This window comes from Barbus barbus (genome assembly GCF_936440315.1).
Source record: "Barbus barbus genome assembly, chromosome: 1".
Lineage (NCBI taxonomy): Eukaryota > Metazoa > Chordata > Actinopteri > Cypriniformes > Cyprinidae > Barbus > Barbus barbus.
Genome location: NC_136729.1, coordinates 39,084,481 through 39,105,166, shown reverse-complemented (window position 1 = coordinate 39,105,166; position 20,686 = coordinate 39,084,481). Strand labels below are relative to the sequence as shown.

Sequence of the window (20,686 nt, the reverse complement as noted above, 5' to 3'; positions counted from 1 at the left end):
TGTTTTGTGATGGTTGTTCATGAGTTAAACTGTTCAGAACAAGTATGTGTGGCCAAGTATGGTGATTTAACCCATCCAAGTGTACACACGGTAGTGAACATATACCCGGAGCAGTGGGCAGCCAATGGCAGCAGTTGGGGGTTCAGTGCCTTGCTCAAGGGTGTCACCTCAGTCGTGGTATTGAGGGTGGAGAGAGTGTTGGCTATTCAATCCCCCACCTACAATCCCTGCCGGACCTGAGACTCGAACCCACAACCTTTTTATTATATATAAATTATATCATATATACATATTTAATATATAAACGTAACATATTTTTCTTAAATATATACATGCATGTGTGTGTATTTATATATACATAATAAATATACACAGCGCACACAGATATATTATGTAAACAAAAACTTTTATTTTGGATGCGATTAATCACAATTAATCGTTTGACAGCACTAATAAACCAGTCTTAAGTCGCAGGGTTATATTTGTACATACCTGCAAACTTGTCGCTTTTCGGCGACAATCGCCGCTTTTATTGTCAATTGGGTCATTCACGTGAATCGTGTAGAACCGGAGAGTTTTTTTTGGGGGGGGGGTCTTGCGTTAATTGACATCTGGACGATCGGAATCTCTACTGAGCTCGCGCCTGTCAAGAGAGGGAGGTGGGGGTGGGCTTGCGTGCCATGTAGGCCATTATTGGACAATTCTTATAAATGACATTTTTTCTGGACCAATCGGAATCTCAGCGCTTGGTTCAGGATCTTGAAACACACTGCCATCTGTGTTCGCGCCTGTCAAGAGAGACTTGACCTAATGTGGAAACTCTGATGGAAATTGAATTCAAGGTAAATCAGTCTTTTTGGAGCTAAACAACAGATATTTGTTTGCTTAAGTCAAATAACGTCAGCTAAGTTAGCGTTTTTTTTTTCATACAGTTAGCCTATGGTTCGAGCAAAATGCTTAATAACAAGCAATACAAGCGGATCCAATGCTGGAATTTGCGTTAGCAAGATAGCAAATTTTCTAGCCATCTAACATTGTTAGTTAGTTGTAATGTTAATTCCTGCATTGTCTGACCGCTTTGCTAACTAAAGTTAACCATTTAGCTTGCTAAGTAAGTATATAGTATTTCAGATAGCCAACTTAGGTTGCAACCTTATCATTAGCCCCTAACTTAAGCCAGGTGCTCTGCCCTGAGTTCTGGCTATTACGCCAATTCTGAGCTACCCTGATTAACGACACGTTATGGAGGTTGTCGTGTGCGCAGCAGTCATTCAAGTCAGCTGGATGTAGCCCTACTTTTAAAGCTTTTTGATGTGTTGATGTGGGTAGATGTGACTGTTTAGACAACAGCTGATGCGAGAGTAATACAGTGTAACAAAGCAATTTGACGTCTTGTTGCATTGGATGCGCCGCATTACTTGTAAACAATGTCTATTTAGAATCTGGCGAACGTGCAAGGCTAATGCGTTCACAGTGTCGGCGTCGCCCATTCTGCAATACCCATCCACCCCCCCCGTCACCTTTTTTTCTCTGAGTTTGCAGGTCTGTTTGTAGCAATAGCCAAAAATATATTGTATGGGTCAAAATTATCAATTTTTCTTTTATGCCAAAAATCATTAGGATATTAAGTAAAGATGATGTTCCATGAAGGTATTTAGTAAATTTCCTACCGTTAATATATAAAAATTTAAATTTTGATTAGTAATATGTATTGCTAAGAACTTCATTTGGACAACTTTAAAGGCAATTTTCTCAGTATTCTGACTTTTTTGCACCCTCAGATTCCAGATTTTCAAATAGTTGCATCTCAGCCTATGGCTGGGCGATATGGCCCAACAAATTATCACGATAAATGTCAAATCTTTATTTCTTTCAAGTTTAAAGCCATATTTTTGCTCTGAAGTGAAGATTGTAGAAACCAGACCACTAATTTTCCTTAACAAAATAAATATCTAAATATAAAAATGTATTTCTTAGTTTCTGCATGTTCAAGCTTTTCACACTGGATCTCACAACACTGTTTATTTAGTGTTAGCATGACCGATCTGCTCTAGTGAGCTTCCTAGTGAGGAAAATTATATCGCGATGATTATCGTTATCGAAATATCGCCCAGCCCCGTCTCAGACTAATAATGTCTGATCCTAACAAACCATACATCAATGGAAAGCTTATTTATTCAGCTTTCAGATGATGTATAAATCTCAATTTCGAAAAATTTACACTTAAAACTGGTTTTGTGGTCCAGGGTCACATATATATATATATATATATATAAAATGTCTTTCATGATGCCTTTCATGATGCCTCTTTTTCATTCCCTTTCTCATTAAATAGTAGTGATTAGTTGAAAATCATGACACATCCCTTCTAAGATCAGAGTAATCCTCTCTTTCACCCTTTTTTCAGCTTTATTTCTCTTCTGTCTCGCTGTTCTTGTTTTTTTTTTTTTATATCCCTTCACTTTCTTGATGAGAGACAGAGTAATTAAACATTAATGTTGTTTCTTGTCTCTTCTCTGATCTGCTGGTCTCAAGCACTAACTGTAAAAAAAGAAAGATTCATCCAAAAAAAATCAATAGCTGTGTTGAGCGCTGGAGAGGAGGGAGCTGTTAGTTTGACCATCTTCATCCTTCTTATCTTTCCAGTTTACAGTGAATGTTTTCGAATAGGTCAGAATGGTCTAGATCCAAACACCAACCCCCCTCATTCTTCCATTCATTCACTCGTTCCTCATCCCCTGTGAATCCGTGTCAGGCTGCTGACCGTCTGCTCTTCTGTACACCCAGCTGGAGCGGTCGACGCTCATTAATCTCTGTCTACACCTAAAGAGCCACTTAAGATGATGTAGAGCCTGTCTATACACATACCTCCAGTCCAGCGGCAGACTGACAGCACAGCCCCACGTGCCCACTGTCCCCAACAAACCTCACACTAAGCACTTAGTATAGTCAAAGAAACGAGATAATCCAGTGAATTAAATACATCACAAATTAAATGTATTTTATCTCATTTGATTATTATTATTATTTTTTGGGGGATAAATGATAAATATTTATCATTTATCAATAAATATTTATTCATTGATAAATGAAGACATATCAGTAGCTTAGAAAAGCTGTTTTTTTCTCTTTTACCTTTAAAGTTAATATGGAAATTATGAAAAGTTAATATGAGCCCATTACTTGACCTAAAGCTGCTGTACTAAAGCTTTTTTGTTTGTTTGTTAATAAATGAACTGTTCAAGAATGTCACCTTGTCCCCAACTGATGAATCATGTAATCTTCAAAAAAAGAAACCTTGTTCATCGAACAGTTTAAATGCAAAAAGGGAAATTGACAAAGCCTGTAATACTTGTATTAACATCAGAGTGGCTTTTCAGAGATGGCAACAATGCAATGTTAAAAGGCAATATTGTAGTCAAGCTCATTCAAGTCCAGGCTGAGACCCGAGTAGTCTGAGTCCAGACTTAATCAAGATTTGACATCTTGGGACTTAATGAATGTCTGAACAGTTCAGATGGTGTAGTAAGGAAGCGAACTGAGCTCAATTAATTAGTAATTATGCTCCTCCATGAGTAACTTTCAGTTTCAAAAAAGGGACACCTCCTGTAATAGTGTCACGAATCTGGTCTATGAACTTCCGTTTACTCACCACCAGAGGTCACTCGCTCACCACATTACTGTTGCACTTCACCTCAAACTACAATTCCCATAATCCATTGCACTGACAACACAGCTGATTGCACTGATTACACAGCTTACTTAAACCATGGACTTCCTCTTCCTCTCTGCAGAGTATTGTATAGTGTATATCACTCTTCTAGCGATAGCTACTCTACGGAGCCACTCAGTTATCATAGCCTTGCCTTGCCTTTTGTGTTTTCTAGTGTTTTGATTTTTGCACGTGTTTCCTCGATTAACCCTAACCCTTGCCGTTTGGGCTCCGTTTGCACCTCTGTTGGACTACTGCTTGTGTGCCTGGATTATCTCTGCTTTGCTCTGTTGGATATTGTTTGCCGAGCGTCGACCCACGCTTGCCCTAGGATTACTCTTTGTCTTGCCTGTGATGTTCCTGTTTGCCATTGTATGAACCTTGCTTGTTTTGTGACCTCGCCTTTTAATAAAGCCTCGCACATTTCACGTCTTGTTCGCCCCGTAACAAGTAGTAACAAAAGTATGGAATTTTTATGGAATTTAGATCTTACTTTTATGTAAATGTCTCTATTGTCATTTGTAGAAGCAAATATGCAAACTGTTTGCTAAAAAATCTATACTTCTGATGTGTTTGGTCCCCCAAAAAATGTTATGTTATGACAGTAATGACCAGTAGATGGCCAAAATATTCTATGCAGCTACATGCTTTGTAAGAATTCTCAATTTTATGCTTAGAATTGTCAGTTTTTATATTTATTTATACATGATCCCAGTATTATTTCTCAAAGTTTTGAATATTTTATTTTTTAATTACTTTGAAGAGCAATTTTTGCTGTAATGCTTATGGTCATAAACTCCTATTTATTTCACTCTGTGTGTAATTATGTATGAATCTTTTACACTCTGGATGTTTTGTATTCTCACTCCTTTTTTTGTGTGTGGTTGTTCAGTATTAGGCTGATATATAGATTTCATTCAACACAGTTTAAAAAAAAAAAGAAAAAAAAATTGGGAACATTGGGACCTGTTCCTAATGCTCCTGTGGTCTGTCAATTTTGGAGAGGAAAAAAAGGGCCTTAGTGACATGAATTAAAAAATGAAAGATTATAAAGACATACATTTAGAATAACATGCATCCATGAATCATGCAAATTAACATCCCAGATCGTGAATATAGTTCATTTGGATTTCACATTGATCTTAAATTAATTTAGCAGATTTTCCTGCACAATCAGCAAATATAATAGGGATTCTTTGGAGGTTTAGCTATTAGTGGCAGTGCTGTCCTGCCTGGAAAGAAAACACTAACCAAGCTAACAGTCCAAGGAAATCGTTCGGTCTACACAACCCTGCCATGCTGACCCCCATCTCACGCCCTGCCCTGCTCTGCCTGCCTGCCAGCCTTATCCCGGCCGAGAGCACTTAAGTCCCATCCTGCCTGAGGCTAATGTAGCAGGCAACTCGGGCCTCATCTGCTGCCGACAAGCACTTCAGCCCTCAATCAATAGTGCTTGTAGAACTGCTCAATTTCCACCGGGGGAATGGTGGGGGGGTGGGGAAACAGAGAGAAAAGGCAGAGGTATTTGATTGCCTCTTCAGCTCAATTCCCTTGTCTAGCTCCAACTGTGTGTGTGTGTGACTTATTTTATTCATTCATTCAGTTATACTTATTGGTGTTTTTACCATGTGAATACAGATTCGCTCTTGTTTCATTGTATTCTCTGCATGCAGCATTGGAGAATGCTGTTTTGTGCGTGCGTGTGAATCACTAATCAGTCTGGTGACACACCTGAGCAATACCCCTGCCCCCGGGTGTCATGCATTATAAATCAAAAGACTGTATTTGCATGCATTGTTGTTATTAATCATGCGTCTACAGTTGTAGAAAGGAAACCAAAGTTCAGACAAATGCTAATGAGCCGTGCTGACTGTGAATTTTCTATTGTTTGTCTGGACTCTAGGCATAAATAAACATGTTATGGTTAATTATTGATTAAGGACCCAGGGGCATAATACACAGGACATACAGTGAAGGTGGCATACGTTTAGCAGATCGAGTGCCGAAGTGCCCTGCCCCTTGGTGCGTCTTCACGCCAATCATGAATAGAAGAACAAATGTTTCCTGTGTGTGTGTGATCTGAAGCCCTCTGAATTGATCCAGCATTTTACCCAAGAGGAGATGGGAATTAAAGTATTTTATTTTTGACACACACAAGACTCCCATCAAAAGCTCAAGGTTTTATCACAAAATCACACTCACTCAGTCTCCAAAAATTTTACAGAGATGACTACCAGGCTGTGGGGAAATATTTGTACAAGAATGTCGTCATTGAAATTATAATGCAGACATTTAGACAGTGTAGAAATACATTGTAGAATGTTTTCTGTTTCTTTCCCACGCTCCCTGTAACATCTATTCTGGGAGTATGTGAGTGCAGATTGCTTTACAGCAGCAAAAAATGCACAGGTACAGCTATCCACTGTAATTACGGAAATGTAGGGGACACTGCATTTCAGTTTATATTTTTACAGTGAGTTTTACTCTTGTTCCATAAGTAAGTATCAGCGTTAAATTGCAACATTATACATAATCATAAAACCCATTAAACAGTATACTTAAAGGAATTGTATGTAAAATTAGTCATTCGTTGAAAACTAGCATGCACAAGTGACATACGAGCACACAAATGGGAATGTGTATAGATCTGTTTCATGCTTGAGAGCTGCTGAGTCATTTAGTCAAAGAAATGACTGAGTAAATGAGTGTAAATGTCAGCATCATCATTTATGTCTAAATGATTGAAGTGTGTCAGGGAAAACATGAGCTCAGTTATGGAATCTGCAAGTTTATTTCAACCATTATTCCTGGTTGGTGGCTGCTGTAAATATTTGGTTGATGCAGCATTACGTTTCAACTATGTTTAAAGGTGCAACAGTCAAATATTTAGAAATGTGTAAGTTGTAACTAAATGCTCAAGATTAAAGGGATAGTTCACCCCAAAATACTAATTCTGTCATTAATTGCTCACCCTTGTGTTCTTCCAAACCTGTAAAACCTTCGTTCATTTTTCGAACACAAATTAAGATATTTTTGATGGAATCCGAGAGCTTTCTGACCTTGCATAGACAGCACGGGAACCACCACGATCAAGGAAAGGTTAGGTAATAAGGACATCATAAAAATAGTCCATGTGACATCAGTGGTTCAACCTTAATTAAGCTGCGAGAATACTTTTTGTGCATAAAGAAAACAAAAATAACATTTAACAATTTCTTCTTTTCTGTGTCAGAATCCGCTGCACGATAGCACCATGACACTCTGGTGAACGTGTGTCAAAGAAACATCCTGATAAGACTGATAAGTATATAAATTCCAAACTTGAAATGATGTGAAATTGGCTGTTTCAATAGAGTGCTGCAACAATGACACATTTTTTGTAGACAAACTGACTTTAGCATCGCCCCGATTCCCTTGACTAAAACCCAATAGGATTTTTCCATTGGCTTTTGGATGACCAAACCAACATTTATGATGATGTTCATCATGTTAATTTTTTTTTCAATTGAACATCTTTTGGAGCCTAAATACAATTGTCTGTCTTCGGTCGCATGACTTCAAAGTCCCCACCATAGACCTATAGTCAGGTTAGATGCCATATTGAAATGAATGTAAATGAAAACAAAGCTGTGTGGGATAGACTGCGGTCTTGACAATGGCATGCTCTGTACAAAGGTTGGACCTCTCAACTTTCAATCTGTTTTATGGAGTTTTTGTGATGATGTTTCGTCAGCTGAACAATCGGGATGTTGTTAAACAACAGTGCAATCCATTGAACGCACTGTACTTCTATTCTTCACAACTTTCTTTTTATTCCTGTCAAAAATTAAATATAGCACTAGCCTGACTAAAGTCTGTCAAGCTTCAACAATAATTTCAGGCTTTAAAAATTTTAAACAAGCCTGTAAGTTTATCTTTTCAGTGTGATGATGTTTAATGTCCCCAACAGCCTCTGTAGTCCCATTTAGCCACTTCTTAGCGACCACCTTTTTTGAGACAAGTAAATGCTTTAAAAATAACAAAGGGCTCTTAGTGATGTATTTTATGCCTTAGAATAAAATGTGAAAATATCTTGCAATTGTGTTAACCACAGACCTCATTATCACCTTACTTTTAATCAAAAACCCATCGACTTTTGGACGATGGAACTGAAAAAATGCAAATTTATTTTCTGGTTTTGGCCTCTATGGTGGTTATATTTCCAATCAGTCATTGATCAGTCATTGATGTTGGTCAACCACCTAGACAAAACCTCTTAACTGCTAATGAAAAGTCTCTCAGAAGTGAACTAATGCGTCTTGGTGTTTTGGGGAATGGGGTGAAGACTGTTGGTCCAGGCTGAGCGAGAGGGGAGCAGATGTTAGCGTGTGGCTCATGCCCGATTCTTCCGGGGGAAGGCAGAAGTGTAGAGACCGGAGGTGTGAGTCGGACAGCGCCTAGGGTAATTACACTAATTGACACTTCACCCCACACGTACACACCCCCTCCCCGGGGGCCAATCAGAAGGCTGCCTTTGAGAGCAGGGGACAGGCCTGACACAGGTGCTGCCTGCCTTTGTATTACGGCCGTAATTGCAGCGGTGATATTTGTCTGTGTGTTTCTCACACAGACACGCATTCTCTGAAGCCCATTAAGCCTACAGGTCCTATTGAGAACAGCGTTCCTTTGAAACCATCAGGGTCCCTGTGCACTATGCAGGGGTGTGGGATGCTGTCCAACACAAATAATGAGAGGACACATGACCGCTTCTGTGGAAATAGCAACCCTCAGGGACCTCTGCGTGTGCGTGTGTGTTTTATGGTGGGATTGCCCGTCTGTCACATATTTTTCCATGCATTATGTTGTAATAACCATGCATGGGCGAATAATTAATTAAAACTATTTTATATTCAGTGTTAAGATGAGGCTGTGAAGACAGTCCTTAATTGAAGATGATGTAAACTGAGTTACTCGAGAGCAAATATATAAGTTTTAAAGCTGAATCATAACTGAATGTAAATCAACTGTAAAATGTTTTGTTTTTTTTGGACATGTGTAATGTTATAGTACCATGGTTTTCTGTGAGTTATCTTGAAGTAACATGTAAACATCATGGTACACGTATATGGTAATTAAGTGTATCTCACAAAACCTGTCAAAAACCTATCAGGGTTGGTTTCACCCCAAAATCAAATCAAGGACATTCTAAATATATTTCCTGCATTAATAAAATAATGTATCTAGTAAAGAACTTCCTACTGTAAAAACAAATCCTTTTGTCATTTGCCGTAAAGTGTCCAGTCTAAGGAGTACCGGGATGTTCATAGACAGGTGACTGCAGTCGTGGAGCAGCATCAGAAGGATTTGATCCCTGGAATGCCGCAGCTCAACATGTGTGACCTGGCTGTCATGGTGAGATGAGTATTGCTTGATTGATACTGTCACTTGAGAGTGTTTAACAGATCTAATTTAACCTTAATTTTTCATCATATGACATTTATTTTTTAACAGGCATCTTTTGATTTCAAACCTGCTATTAATACATTTCTAAAACCAGATAAAATGGTACAATAGACCCAAACCTGTCAAGCTGCAGCCTTTTTTCATGTTTATTTATTTATTTATGAATGATGTTTTGGTATTGTACAGCTAGGCATTATTAATGCGCTGGAAGATTGTTTAGGGTCACAGTAGACAGGTGACTTTACCTGTCAGCTCGTGATGCAACAGCGCCCTCACATGCTCATGTGTGTTTCTCATCCTCCTCAGAACTGGAGTCCTCCTGGCTGTGAGAAGTTGGGCAAATGTCTTAAACCCCCAGAGTCAAATCCATGGAAGTGTGACTGGCCACATTAATTTAGCTTTCCATAAGAACTTTTATCAAGACATCTCTCACAATCAGATACAATTTGAAGGATCTTTTCAAATGATTTTTGTATTTTCTGTAGTGTAGAAACAAAATCGGATTTTGATATTATTGAGAAGCAGTAGTTCTCATTTTAGAATATATTGTTTAAAAAAACAACAACCAAAAAACAGCATACAGACAGCCACCTGGTACTCAATAGACCTCAGTTACTGATGGACAAACGGTAACAAAATTACCAAAAACACAGCATAATCATGCATTTTTATGTTAGCTAAAACATAAATTAGACTATACATGATTGTGTATTTGTTCATCAAGGGAAACAATTAATTATAATGTATAATTATACTGTTTTATTTTGACTTGTACGGTGCATTTACTGTAAATCAGTATCAACTCTTTCTTATTTTTTGTTTTGTCAAGGGGCAATAAAATATTTTTAAAACTTATGTGTGACTGTGCATTTGACAGAAAATATTTATATAAAAATTCTCCATATATTTTAAAGCAAAGTAATTGCTTGGTCTCCTGTGTTTGTTTTCTCCACTACAGCTGCAAGATCTACAGAATCCACTGGGATTTCATCCTTTGGTGGTTGCATGTCAGCACTCCCCTCCTCCATTATTACGGATAGAATGATTCTTTGACTATATATTTGTATAACTATAGTAAATTATTTGTGTCATTATTATATTTATGTTATAAGTGTATGGGAATAATAATATGTAAACAATATTATAAAATGTAAACAATCTGTTTTAATACATTTTAAAGTGTTATATTTTACATTTTAAAATGTTGTTTTTATCGCTGAAAACAATAACATACAGTGCCTTGTGAAAGTATTCATACCCCTTAATTTTATCACGTTTTATGTTGCTGCCTTATGCTAAACTGCTTTAAATTGCTTTTTTCCACATAAATCTACACTCCATACACTATAATGGTAAAGAAAAAAAAAAGGGGGAAGAGTTCAGAAAAAAATTCTGCTTCATTGAAGGGTCACAGAAGCATGAAGTCTCTGTTACTCTTAATAGAAGAAGTTTGAAACAACCAGGATTCTTCTTACAGCTGGCCAATCTGAGCAATTGATGGAGAAGGGCTTTGGTTAGAGTGGTGTCGAAAAACCTGATGGTCACTCTAGTTGAGCTCCATGATCATATGTGGAGATAGGAGAAATCTACAGAAGGACAAACATCACTGCAACACTCCACCGATCTGGGCTTTATGGCGGTGTGGCCAGACTCAATCCTCTCCTCAGTGAAGACAAAAGAAAACACACTTGGAATTTACAAAAAAGCACCTAAAGGACCCTCAGACTCTGAGAAACAAGATTCTCTGGTCTGATGAACCTCAATTCTAAGCATCATGTTTGAAGGGAACCAGCTCTGCTCTTCACCTGCAGGGTACCATCCCAAAAGTAAAGTGTGCGGGTAGCAGCCTCATGCTATGGGGCTGTTTTTCAGCAGCAGGGACTGAGGGACTCATCAGAGTAGAAGAAAAGCTCGATGCACCAAAATATTGAGATGAAAAGCCAGTCCAGAGCATTCAGAACCTCAGACGGGCAGAAGGTTCACCTTCCAACAGGACAATGGACCTAAACACACAGCAAGAGTGGCTTATACACAACGCTGTGAATGTCTTTGAGTGGCCCAGCCACAGCCTAGACTTGAACCCAATCAAATATTTCTGGAGAAACCTGAAAATATGCATCTGCTCCCATCCAACCTGAAACAGCTTGAGAGGTGAGGAGACAAATGGCAGATAATTGCCAAATATTAATGAGCAAAGCTTGTCACATCAAACAAAAAAGACTTGAGGCGGTAAAAGTACTTCAGCTAAACAGTTAGTTAAGGGTATTAATACTTATGCAATGTACTTATTTGAGTTTTTTATTTTTAATACATTTACGAAGTTGTAACAATTCTGTTTTTGCTTTGTCAATATGGTGTATGGAGTGTAGATTGATGTGATGTTTTAATTTAAAGCAGTTTAACATAAGGCAGCAACATAACAAAACGTGAAAAAAATGAAGGGGTATGAATACATTCGCAAGGCACTGTACAGAGCAGTACAAAACACTAAATATCAAAAGCAGTGACACTTGAAAAGGCAACGACAAAAGTAAAAATAAATACAATAGTGGACCGTTATATTACAAACCTAGTTTTCACTGGAGGTCTCCCATCCAGGTACTGACCAGGCTCAACCTATATATATATACACACACACGTGCATGTGGCACGTTACAAGGTTCAAAGTTGCAAAACTGCTGATAACCCATGAGGGAGGAAAAAGAAGGATTTTTATTGGATCCGATCCTAATAGGATCAAATAAGGATAACTGATTGAATAAAATGGGATTCTTCCAGAATTTTATTTGATTGTTAGAGTTCTATTGGATAGTGTTATATTGTGTAATGCATATTGTTCATTTGGAATTACAGAATTACACGAGGATCCTGTAGTAGAGGACATTCCTGATAGATTTGCTTTAAATTCCTTGTGATGCCATACAGGGACATTTTATCCTGCGGGTGATTATAATGGACCTGTTTGGGAATTAATATGCTGCTGCATAGCAACACCCTAGCAACCACCCAAAATACCATAGCAACACCCTAGAACATCCAGAACACTCTAGGGACCGGCTAGTAACCAAACTACACCAGTACCTTGCAACCAGAACACACTAATGACTGCATCATAGCAACACCCTAGTAACTGAAAGTAGAGTATTGTTATGGTGATGTTTTCTTCATTCTCTCCTAGGACTTGACGCTCAAGGATTTCTATTTGGGCCACTTTTGGCTCAGAGATTAGGTGTAGGATTTGCTCCCATCAGAAAAAAAGGGAAGCTCCTTGGCCCAACGTTATCAGTAGCTTATAGTCTTGAGTATGCGAAGGTAATTTCAGTTTATAAATGATCCAGTATCACTTCTAGTCTATGTGCAGTTAGAATGCAAGCCTCTGTTCATTATGTATGGTTTCAGGCCGAGGCAGAGATACAGGAAGACGCCGTTTCTGCAGGACAGAAGGTCCTGATCATTGATGATTTACTGGCTACTGGAGGTGAGTGAGACTTGAAACCAGTGTACTTAAACTATAGCACAGCTGAATTACTATATATACAGCGAGTACGATTACATATTCACAAAGTGGAAGCAAATTGATTATAAATGATTAATTCTCTCTATTTTTTTTTACCTTTTAAATTTTCCTTCTAAAAAAGCCTATTGCTTGCTTGTATATGTACTGGAAGTCTCCTCGAAATGTGGAATTACACACACAGATGAGTTAGATGTCAGGTGGCAATGATTACAAGGAAAATGTGGAGACCAGACAGCATTTGACCGCTGAATTTACGGAAATCATTTTACTTTTAAGGAGTGTTTTCTCAACATTGCATGCCTCATCAACTCCTGACAAACACATTTGAATTATAGAGTGAGCCATTTAACCATGTGTTACTATGTCTGGCTTTTGTCTTTCAAACACATTAAAATGCACAAACTCGTGTATTTTATTCTTGCATGGAATGCAGTAGATGAAAATATTTACTTGTGATTTTAAGGTAATTATTAAGACTAAGTTAACAAAACATTTGCATATTCACTGGTCTCTGATGTTGGTTAATGGTCACATGATCTGCAGATAAATATGTTTGAGTTAATTATTAGCTTCTCATCAACTTGCCAACCCTCTGCAGTTACATGCAAAAACCCCAGTTTGGCAAAACCATAGTAATGCTTATCGCACTTCATGTTATTGATAGAGAATATTTTTTAATATTAAAATGGTACAAGACTATCCCATTCAAATCAAGGTTATAAATGAGTTGGGTCAAAAGTAATCTGTAAGTATTACCTGCAGTTTTCCTTATGTAATTTGCAATCAGTAACGGACTAAAGTTTATAACAAATCTACCCAGAACCGTACTGTATATACATATAAAAATCATTCAACTCAAATGTCTAAACTTTTGAATGGAAGTATATTTTTACACCAAGATTGTGAAGAAACGCATCATGGTTTACGGTTCAGGAATATGAAGAAATTCCAATCATGTTTTGATGGTCTTCATTCCACTTTGAGAAAGAACCAGAAGCTCAAAAAGAGATGGGCTGCATAAGAAACCGCTTAGTAGGGCCAATCAGTAATCAGCTGCTAAAAACAGGCATGTATTATATAGTATGAATGTATCGTCACCATACTACACTCACCGTGTTGTCATTATCATGCTCTTCAGTAATGTCGTTTCATAAATACTCTCCCTTAACTTCATGGCATAGTAAAATGTTTGTTAGAAGTTGCTTCTATGTACTTTATCAATTGTCTTAGGAATACTCAAGACATGCCACTGTTCTTACATACTGTTTTTCACCTATTCTACTAAATTAAATGTGATTTTAGATACAGCCACAGAGGCAGCTTGTGTACAGACTCTTAAGATTCCAGTTTTTGAATACGAAACACTGTTGCTTGCATGAACTTGTTTATTGTAAATTAATCAATGCACATCAACTAGATGAACCTTAAGGTTTAAGTTACCAAAGAAGCCAAACTTAGGTAAAACTACACTGAACTGCCTTTATGCAAATTACTTTTTACATGTCTACATTTATGAACAATTATCGTGCTAAGATGCAAAGAGCAGAAATCACAACAGAAACACAGCAGTTAAAAACAGACTTGCAAAACTGACTGAACAAATTTAGTAATCATGTCATCTCAATGTTAAAATCCAGGCTTAATCCATAATAAAATATTGCACATGGTATTTTTTCAGCAGTCTCGTTTGAATTTCCTCAAATGCGTTCCTCTTCCTTCATCTTTTGGTTCAGTTTTTCCAGCACAATGTTCAGATCCATGGTCTTATTCAGCTTCAGGTACATATCCTTCCTGATTTGATGTACTGCCAGCCAAGCAGGTGTTAACTCAGCCAACAGGCGAAGATGTTTCTCCATTTCATCTAAATTAGAAGAATGAGATTTTAAACATATGAATTAATTTGTTTCTTCATTAGAACACATTTAGAGAAATTTTACATTACATAACTTGCTCTCCAAAGTATCCAGTAAATGGGTTCAGGCAGTTTTTCACAAGACGTTAATTGACTGTGGATTGTAATGTTTTTAAACCAGCCGTTTGAACTCATTCTGACGGCACCCATTCACTGCAAATGATCCATTAGTAAGCAAGTGATGTAACGCTAAAATTCAAACTGTTCCTTTAATGCGAAGAGGACTGTGTGTGGTGTTCAAATAACCAGTTGCTTTCAAATAAAGTCATGAGGTATTCTTAAAAAGCAGCTCTCTAGGTTTTGGAACAGCAATAGTGTCAGGAAAACCTGAGGTGGGAAAACCAACAGAAACATCTGTACTAACCAGAACTGAGAGAAGATCTGTAGCTAGCGATCATGCGTTTGCAGGCGAGATCCATGATGAGGGCCGGCTTTTTCTCTGCTACAAATACATTTCGCAAGATCCTGGCCAACTCTGGCAGTCGTGACATCATCGACAGGCGCTCCTCCTGCTGTGGCTTCCGTGTCATAGCAGCTTGCAATTTGAGAGCCTCTTTGGCACGAATCTGAATCACAGAGAAAATATTGGTTAGATTCTTGTAAACGCACTAAAAAAGAAAAAGGATAGTGTCCGTTTTGACTCACCCTCTCCAGCAGTGATTGAGAAACTCCTTTAAGGGCACTGGTTGTTTCTTTTGGTGTGGCAACAGATTTAGCCGAGGTCTCTGGCTCCTTAGCACATGCAGTTTCTGCTGTTTTCAAGGCCATGTTAGCCAAGGCTTTCTCCATCTAGAAAGATGACAACCCACAAAAAAATAAAATACAAATCAAGTCGATAATGCAATGCACATTTTTTTTTTTTTTTTTTATAAAATAGCATTTATACAGACTTGAACATGACTTCAAATGGGTCATATGCGATTTCAAGTTTTCCTTTCTCTTTGGAGTGTTACAAGCTGTTTGTGCACAGATAAGATCCCTGAAGTTGCAAAGACTAAAGTCTCAAAACCAAAGAGATATTCTTTATCAAAGTTAAGACTCGTCCACGCCCCCCTAAAATGGCTCATTCAAACACGCCCCCACATGTCTACGTCACGGTGTGGGAAGATTTGCGTAATGCCGCCCAAATGTATACGCAAAGAAAGAGGGCGGAACTATTATTCTTGCTGTAGTATTGTTGCTGTCGGCGGCGCCGTGTCGTGGAGACGCTGTGTGTTTCGTTGTGAAAGTGAAAGTACTTTGTTTGGGCTTACAAAAGAGGACAGAACTAGAAATCAGTGATTAAGTTGCATTTACACCACTGTTCCAGAACAGTACAACGCAAATATTCAAGTGTGTGCAGTGCATTTTATGGAGGACTATTTCCTGAACCTGGAAGAGTAGCTTCTGAGTCACAGCCTGCAAGTACGTTTCTGTTACTGATGATTCAAACGTGAGTTCTGAGCAGTGTAGAGTAGTGCTTGTTGTTTGTCGTTTCTCCAATCACAAATGCAGACATGGTAATGTTTATGCGGCATGATGCAACACGACGCGTAAAAAGACAGTACGAGTCATTATAATCAGTAATTATGTCCCCACTGGATGCAACAAATGCCTCGTTTATGATGGGTTTTATTGTTTGTGTCGCCGCGCCGGGATGCGACATCACAATACAATGAGGGGCGTAACATCACATGCTTGAGGTATTCGGCCAATCACAATGCACTGAATAGCTGGCCAATCAGAGCACGCCTCGCTTCGAGGAGTTTTGTAAAAATCGGTGTGTTTCAGAAAGGCGGGGCATAGAGGAATAACAATAATGTACAGTATGTGGAAAATAATGTGTTTTTTGAACCTCGAACCGCGCAAACATTGCATTACACCAAATAGTTTTTTTTTTTAGCAACGTCATATGACCCCTTTAAATATGTTTTGTGGCATAAATGCCTAAAACTATAAATTAGTAAAAAAAAAAAAAAAAAAAAAAAAAAGTTTAAATATCGTGTATTGATTTCATTTTTATAACTTAATTTGTGGATCTCAAAGAGAGAGAAAAAAAAAAAAAAGCATGCTGTAAGATGTTAAAACTAGATTTTTCATCTTAGACATACTCGTTACTGACCCGTACTCAAAAGGGAACCAGTAATGCCCTACAGAGCACAAAGACAATGTTTAAATGCTCACCTTTGGTGTCATGAGAGCACGAGCTTTGTCCAACACTTCCTGTGCTGAGGTCAGTTTCTCAGTTTGGGGGGGTTGAGGCAAATCACTTGGCTTGATGGTGGGAACCTCATCCACATTGAATCTCGGATGCCAGCGGGTCAGTTTGTCATCAGGAACAACAATAGGAGCGTTTAGGGAAGCCAGGAACACCTGTATCCAATGCAAGACATGATTAGAATACATAAAAATCAGGATGTCTAAAACTATAAGTTTCAAAAATGCAAGCAAAACTATTTTATGAGCCATATCCTGTACTGACCTTATGGTGTCCCTTCACAATTTCAACCAGATTTTGGTGAAATATGTGCCTTCTTTCCAAAAGACGAGAGGCCGACAACACTGGACGAGTACCGTTAAATTCTGGAGACAGAAGCGTATTTTTTTAAATTTATATTTTATGAACTTAATGGTAAAATGAAAAAGATTAATATTGTACTGTAAAATGGTTGGTGCATATGGTGCTCCCAAATTTACTTTAGAAGCGACTCAAAATTAGAGCGAATGCAGAGTCTAATGCAATAAAGTAACTCAATTATACCATTTCTGAGAAAACTCTCAAAGTTCTCACCTTCTTGAATAACCGGCTCCACTGTAAGTTGATAGCTGGACCTTTTTGCAGTAGCACTGAAAGAGGGAATGTTTTTCTCCTGACGGAAAATATAGGCAGAAGGGTACACAGCCTTTATCTGCCCCAGGTGGCTCTCTTCAAAACGCCTGAGAAGAAAGCAAAATATGGTTACCTTTGATAAGGCTGACCACACTATTAACCAGCAGCCTGACTGGCACAAACATTTTAGCATATGGTTTCATTCAGCCGCTTACTTGTGCATCATATCTTGGACCCCTTGCTTGACTTTGGAAAAAGTGACAGTCTCAGAGCGGTTGAACAGTATCCCGACTATGGTGTCCGTGCTGCGGAACATCTCAGCGAGAACTTTGTATTGGTAGGGCAGGGTAAGACCAGGCGGCACATCCTGAGCTAAAGTGTGGTAACGCTGATAAGCTGGGAGCTTCTCTCTGAAACAAAGAGTTAGAAAATTGAGAAGTTAAACTATAGAAGACTAACACATAGCATGTCCAGCGTATCTGCAGTGCTTTTTTTAAATCAAAAGTAGGACTTTGAGACCTACACGTTATGTCCATACATAACTGCACGTTTAAAATACTCAAGACATGTTTTATTCAATATGTACATATGTATCAAAATTGATTTGTATACCAGTATAGCAAAACACAAATTAGAAGCTGATCAACATTATCATGTCAGCAAAATCCAATATATGTGTTTAAGAAAAGGCAATGAACAGGTTATAGTGCCGATACCTGTAAAGTCTACTAACAGGGAGGCCCAAGAAGAAGCATTGAATTAAATGAAAGAATTATTTTTTATCATCAATGTACAGTTGGTTCACTTTCCGGCAATTAAACTAAGTAAATAAATAAGCACAATAATATTGTGCTCTCTCACAGGCTGACGATATGACAATTGAGCATATCGTCCAACACTAGTACATGCAACCACATGAGAAGTGCAATTTAAGTCACTTTTGGTAACAGAAAACATGGACACATTGGCCAGTGAACCTCACCTTTCCTCTGCTTCAGGCTCAGCCTGTGCCTCTGTAGCTTTATCATCCTCTGCAACTCGCTCAGCCTTTCTTTGCTGAACTTTGGCTGAGATCTCCCGGGCCGCATCGAGCCTGGCTTTCAGCTCCGCTAGCGCCGACACAGGGGCAGGTGAGGGATTCGTCGTGGTGTCAGACTGTCCTTTCAGTTTTTGCAGCTTGGACTTCAATGCCGCCACATCCTCTCTTGTAAACGTTTTCTGAATGAACAAAAGAAACTTGATTAACGTCAAGCTCACAAACACCAGGAGGTTCCTGCACAGGTGTGATGACCCATTCGTTACCTTGCTCCTGGTTGTCCGCTTGGGCTTATCATCTCCATTCGTTTTGTTTACAGGAGAGCTATTAGCATTATGATCAACAGGATTTTTAGACTCTTTGCTGGCAGTTTGTTGAGGTGCCTGAGGGGTGCTGTTGGCCAAAGGCTCAATGCTCTACATTAAAATAAAACAGTCTGGGTTAGCAGTCATGAAACAAAACCAAGCATATAATTCATTCACAAGACAGTGGCCAGTTACATAAACTGCGTAGACTATTCAAAAGTTAAGTATCTGCAAAATCTGCTAGTCTGTCAAACTACAGTAGTCAACATTTGAAGTGGATCAAAACCTTTCATTAAAGTTGTCCTACAACAAAAACAATACCCATTCTTGTCTTAGGACAACTTTGATTAACTTTTTTGATCCACTTCAAATGTTGACTACTATAATTCTCACTATAATTATAACCCTAACTATAAATCTTATCATGGGGACTGTTTATACAACTGGCCCCAGTACACAAAAAGTTAGCCTACTTCACAAACACACTCAATACTTAACACAAGAAAAAAAAAAACTAAAAACTCAAATCTTTAAACAATAAATTATAAACTAATATTCTACTGAACAATCTGACAGGTGGAAAGAGAATACATGTAAGAAAAAATATGATTGAAACAAAGAAAATTGTGTTAGAAATCACTAGCATTCCTTTTGTGTTTTTTGACGAGGGGATGAGAAATATGAGATAATCCAGGTGGAGAATGTGATATTAAGTACTAAAGCATTTTTCTAAAGTCATGGTGTCAATAGAACTAGATTAGGGTCTTTAAAAAAAAAATACGTTAAGTTTAAGAAAAAAAAAATACGTAACTTACACATGCGTCCTATGGAGGTCTCTGCGTTTACGTTTTAAGACAGCTCATGAAATACTTTAGTTAAACGCAATAAAGCGTCCCGTGTGAATTCACCATCTCGCTATACGTAACTTTACCTGTTGTTTGTGTTCATTTCTGAGAAGATCGAGCTTCTTCCTCGCGGTCTTGTGAGCCGTGCGCTCCTCTGGTGAAGCTCTGCGGTTCTGGCTCGCATTGACCCTCGCTCGCTTCTTGGCGCTGCTGTGCTGCTCGCTTGTGGACGGGAACAACACCGAGCACACATCAAACTCCGCCGTCCGTTTAGGAGTCCTGGGGCTCGCCGTTAAGCCCTCGTTACTCACATCTCGTAAGTCAGTCGCGGTATCTGTTTGTGCCGATAAAGCCTCATCGATGACTCTGAGGAACTCCTGTTGAACGTGTTTTTGAGGCTCTGGCGAGCTGGCATCGCGTAAAGAGCGTGTAGATCTGGACGGTGTCTTTGGTTTAGCGATCCCCGCTGATTCCACAGCGTCTCCTGATACTTTTTGTCCCTTGGACCGTAAAGACCGAGCGACGCCACTCTTCTTACTTTGTGCAAAATAATCGGTAACCCGAGCTTGAGCCATTCTTCGGTTTGAATAAGGTCTCAATGGCGTGCAGTAATTGTTGTTATCCCACGTGACCGGAGGGTCTTCCTCTTATACTAACTTTCGCGCGAAATCGAACCACGTGACATGTATGCTTTTAACCACGCCCCTCACCCACTGATCAAACACTAGATTCACATTGGCAGTCAGTAAACATTATAACGTTGGGTGTTATATTCACATTTAATAATAAAAATACTTATGAATTTATTTATTAGATTTTTGTATTTGTTTTGATTTAGCTATATTTTAGCACGTTTAACCTTCATTTATGTGGTTGGTTCGTGAAATGAATGGGAATGTTCTTTCTATTGTATTGAAAATGTGCAGTTTTCAAGATAAATCAATCATCTTAGAGGTCAAAAGCACAAAAAAGTGTGACTGACACACAATTGTATCAATTGTTTACAGCTGCTCTAAAAGCAAATAAGTTGCTTATTTATGCAGTGCTTGTTAAAACATTAAAATTACTCTGATATTAAAAAAATACAAACACATTAAAAACCTTAAAC

At 38.4% G+C, this 20,686-nt stretch overlaps 2 protein-coding genes across 5 annotated transcripts in view; one reads left to right on the top strand and one right to left on the bottom strand.

The window, feature by feature from the left end:
* The window catches only part of LOC306871697 (N-acetylgalactosamine-6-sulfatase-like), a 40,096-nt gene extending 29,588 nt beyond the window's left edge, over window positions 1-10,508 (top strand). The window contains exons 13-14 of one of the 4 annotated variants that reach the window (XM_079419795.1): window positions 8,986-9,103; window positions 10,113-10,508. In XM_079419795.1, the coding sequence (XP_079275921.1) occupies window positions 8,986-9,103; window positions 10,113-10,199 (205 nt within the window). In that variant the 3' untranslated portion in view covers window positions 10,200-10,508. Of the gene's footprint in view, window positions 1-3,887; window positions 4,561-8,985; window positions 9,104-9,460; window positions 10,075-10,112 lie in introns of those variants that run through there. The other 3 variants (XM_079419794.1, XM_079419796.1, XM_079419793.1) reach the window with 3 other exon arrangements.
* Window positions 10,509-13,872: 3,364 nt separating this feature from the next.
* On the bottom strand, window positions 13,873-20,243 carry LOC306876576 (DNA replication factor Cdt1-like). Its single transcript, XM_079427869.1, has 10 exons — window positions 19,665-20,243; window positions 18,695-18,844; window positions 18,375-18,610; window positions 17,608-17,802; window positions 17,354-17,499; window positions 17,045-17,145; window positions 16,747-16,935; window positions 15,229-15,372; window positions 14,948-15,149; window positions 13,873-14,532 (listed from the first exon to the last, which is right to left on the bottom strand). The coding sequence occupies exons 1-10, from the start codon at window positions 20,151-20,153 to the stop codon at window positions 14,369-14,371; spliced, it is 2,016 nt and encodes a 671-aa protein (XP_079283995.1). The 5' UTR covers window positions 20,154-20,243; the 3' UTR covers window positions 13,873-14,368.
* Window positions 20,244-20,686: the final 443 nt, after the last annotated feature.

Coding starts and splice junctions, on each gene's coding strand:
- LOC306876576 (XM_079427869.1), bottom strand. CDS start 20,153: ATGGCTCAAGCTCGGGTTACCGATTATTTTGCACAAAGTAAGAAGAGT. Junction 18,611..18,694: donor AGCGGACAACCAGGAGCAAG/GTAACGAATGGG, acceptor TTGTTCATTCAG/AAAACGTTTACAAGAGAGGA. Junction 17,146..17,353: donor GGAGCCGGTTATTCAAGAAG/GTGAGAACTTTG, acceptor TTCTGTCTCCAG/AATTTAACGGTACTCGTCCA.